This window comes from Porites lutea, chromosome 9, assembly GCF_958299795.1.
Source record: "Porites lutea chromosome 9, jaPorLute2.1, whole genome shotgun sequence".
Classification (NCBI taxonomy): domain Eukaryota; kingdom Metazoa; phylum Cnidaria; class Anthozoa; order Scleractinia; family Poritidae; genus Porites; species Porites lutea.
In genome coordinates this window covers 30931109-30934828 of record NC_133209.1, presented here as the reverse complement: position 1 = coordinate 30934828, position 3720 = coordinate 30931109, and the positions used below count along the sequence as shown (strand labels likewise).

General features: G+C 40.8%; 1 protein-coding gene across 1 annotated transcript; it reads right to left on the bottom strand.

Moving 5' to 3' along the window:
* Positions 1-2129: 2129 nt before the first annotated feature.
* Positions 2130-3720, bottom strand: LOC140949171 (uncharacterized; the record flags this gene model as incomplete). Its single annotated transcript, XM_073398400.1, has 3 exons — positions 2130-2897; positions 3053-3121; positions 3557-3720. Coding segments are annotated over 3 exons (585 nt in total), but the record flags the coding sequence as incomplete, so codon positions are not given.

Here is a 3720-nt window from a genome sequence, read left to right as displayed (position 1 = left end):
ATTGAATTGACCTTGTATTATGCTATACACTCTTATGTCAGTTACAAACTTACATTCTAGAAATTACATTAAAAGTGTTTTGCATAACCACAAGCATAATCCTGATGCATGACTAACCGATGCACCCTTCTAACAATACAATACACGACAGCTCAATAAAATAAAAGGCAGTCTGTGAGTCTGTGACTGAATATGGCTGCTGTTTTAGTTTTGTAGAATGTATTGCTGTAAAAAAAAGAAATGTATACACCTATTTCGATAAAGGTTGCTTTGAGATTTGGTCATTGAAACACAGAATACAATGCAATGCTTTACTTGAGTGACCAGCAAACAATGGCTACATAACATAACATAACACGGCTACTGCGCATGCTTGCATTTGACAGATGCAAATGATGTAAACAAGGCCATGTTTATATGAGCCCATGTGAAAAGCCGACTCGCGCTGCGAAACCTTCATCGAGATTCCTTATTGTCGTTAGAACCTTTTACAGAAATGAGCCTTTCTTCGGAACAAAGTCGCTCTTTTGCGGTATGTATCCGTGTATTTATTTAGCCACAACTTTCTTGCCGCTTTTGTAGTCAGCGACTCGCGCTCTACTCTTCCTGGACTTCTGAATACCGCAGTTTATTCCACTCGATTGCGCGAAATCTAGTCAACATTATTTCCTTCCCGTTTGCGCAGGACAACGTCCCTAACTCTTGCCAGTGTACAAGCACTTGCTCTACGAAAGCAGGAAGAAAAAGGACTGGATGTCCTTGCAAAACAGCCGGTCGCTACTGCGGAGAGGCTTGTTCGTGCGGTCGACGAAAGCCGTGCAAGAACAGAGAGGTGGGGAAACAAAGCTCGGTTGAGGTCTAAAATTCGCTAGTAGGAAGTACTAGTACAGTTTGCGATTTCTTTTTTATCATGTGAAGGCTGCATCCGTGGCATCCTAAGGATGGGGATTCGTGCAAAGAACGGCCAGGCCAACCAGATAATGGTCTTACGGAGGAGCAAGAACGGGACATGGAAAATCGACGAGTGAAGGTATAATACTGAATTATAATTCATAGTCGATGGCACAAAAGATAGTCCTTCAAAAATCTCATCTGCTATTCCATTATCTAGTAAGTTTTCCTTGTACAAGTTGTTGATTGTTGCTTCCCCTAAATGGAGCAAATTGTCTTTTGTTTTAGTGTCTCGTTTGTGTGTCATGTTCTGAAGTGTGCAAGATTTCTTAGGGAAGTCCCCTTTTTACTAGTTATTTTCTCGTCGATTACGCTCTTAAAAAAATCTACGTGTCAAGCTTCGACAGAATGTGATAAAAAGTAATTGTCCAACTACTCTAACAAATTATTGCACTATTTTTCAACCTCACAGGAGTTTATCCAAACCCTGGATGAGGAGCTAGCAAAAAAACTTGCTACAAGAGCTCTACAGAGGGGAGTGGGCAGCATGGACTATATAGATATGCTTCTTATCCAGGAGGACCCAGAAGATGAGAATGATGATGCCGCTCTCCCATCTTCCCTTTCTCTATCCCCCCAGAAGTGTCAAGTCCAGCACCACCGAACCCTGCCCAATCTACACCTGCATCCACCCCAGCCTCAGACTTGAGCATATCTGGAACATCAGCTTCAGGTGGGCCCGCATCTTTCAGGCCACCGCCAACAGCATCTATGGCAAGGTCAAGTGAACCAGTGCCCGAGTGGTGCAAATGTGGACATTGCCGCAGAATGTCGCAGGAGGTTGAGAACCGGTGCTGTAATTCTCGAGACTGTGTCTCACTTAGCGCACGCTTTCGCAAGCTATGCCTGGACCCTGATTATTTATAATTAAGTATAAAGTGTTCAGGGGATATCAGAAACGACCGTCAAGATAATAGCAGCAGAGCCTTCCGAAAGGCTGCCTATCGTCATTATATAATTGAAGAGTATGGCTACCTTGGAAAACACAAAAGAAGGGTATGCCCTTCATGCTGTGTATGGAAAATTTGAGAGCACTACCCTTCCTCAACTGGGGTGTACATGGGGTTCAAACCTCGCTAAAATGGAAATCACTTTTTGATAGGTTTCTACAAGGAATTTTTAATTGCAGTTGGTTTGTTCAACCTCATGCCATACCCCCAACCCCACCCCCCCCCCCCTCAAAAAAAAGTTGTCCTGGATTGAGTACCCCTGTGAATATTGCCCCATGAAAACAATAGCATTACAGCTGTATTTGTATTGTGGCAGTGCGAGCAAATTTTATAATATGGATAATTAGACTCACAAAAACGGATTCCAACGGTTAGTTCAATAAGGACCAACCTACTCCGGTATTTACATTTACTAACCAATCCTTTGTCTTCGGTTAACTTTTGCATTATTTAGTTTCACATATTGTGCATTAAAATTATTAAACAATTCTCATAGGTTATATTTATTGTCAATTTATTGTCAAAAACATCACTATTGCTTATTGTGCATCATACATGACAGTCCTTCTTTGATGAATATTTTCTTACACTGCACATGAATACATAAAGGTTCCGTATTCATTACATATTTTACATCATGTTTCCTAGTTTTTCTTAAACCTGCTGCTGTGCTGAATAAAGAGCTCGCGTGAAGGTGGGGGTGGCACCACAGCAATTGTAGGGGCTATCCTCCTTGGGTCATCAGCTTCCATTGGGACCGCCCTCTGCATATTTTCATTATCCTCCACACGTAGACGAAACACTTTAGCCAGACGCATCCGAATATAACCATAGTCTTTGGCCTGCTTTACAATTTTCACATTCCAACTCTTTGTTCTTTGGTTGTACTTCCGGGTCACAGCAACCTCGCCTAGCACATCTTCTTGTTCAGGAATATCGAGGTGATAGTTCCAGTCAATGGCAGCTAGTTGTTTTCTTGCTTTGTAGACTTTCTTCCTAAAAAGAACAATTGATCAAAATAGACAGTGTTCCATGAGATCTTTGTTCACACAGTGCAATTTTTTGAAGTCTACAACAATTTGAGCTTCTCTATAGGCTACAGATAATATAAATACTATGAACTTTTAAAACTATGAAGTGTCGTTACTTACGTGTAGGAAATTCTCTTGCTGGCATACGTCAATGACAGAGAGTTGGCTCGTTCTAATGCGCCTGTATGCCTAAAAGTAAAATAAATATTTTTGAAAAACATGGTTAAATATACATGTAATAATTAAAGAAGGACAATGAATTGAGCTTGACATAGAAAGGCATTTAGGGGCTGGCCAACACCTTAAGAAGGTTTTCACAAGGTCCACAGTGGCAATAAAAAATAAACCCTTGCCTAAGCCTGACAACGTTAACGTTACTGAGCTTAGTTTAAGGAATGGGGCTGCTCGGAGTTATTGACATAGTATTCATTAACACATTCTTCTTTTAAGTTTCCTCCATACATTTCTTTTGCCAAGGACCAAGCAGACAGGCATACAAACCAAAATATTTTTTCTTTGAAGACCATAACATTCATCCATAAACATTATATTTGAATAAACCAACGTATTGAAATAAGATATATATTTAGTCTTTCTTATGAAAACAGGGTTCCCCTTATATACCTGAATCTGGTGTAGTACTTGACACTTTCAAGAAGGTCAGGATCCAGGATAATTTTTTGCAGTGCCTCAAACTCTTTGGATCTCCTGTCAAACCATGGAAGCTGGTGGTTTTCCTCAGTGATTGGCTCGTGGTCACAGTGGCCATCAGCCCACTCATGTTGATT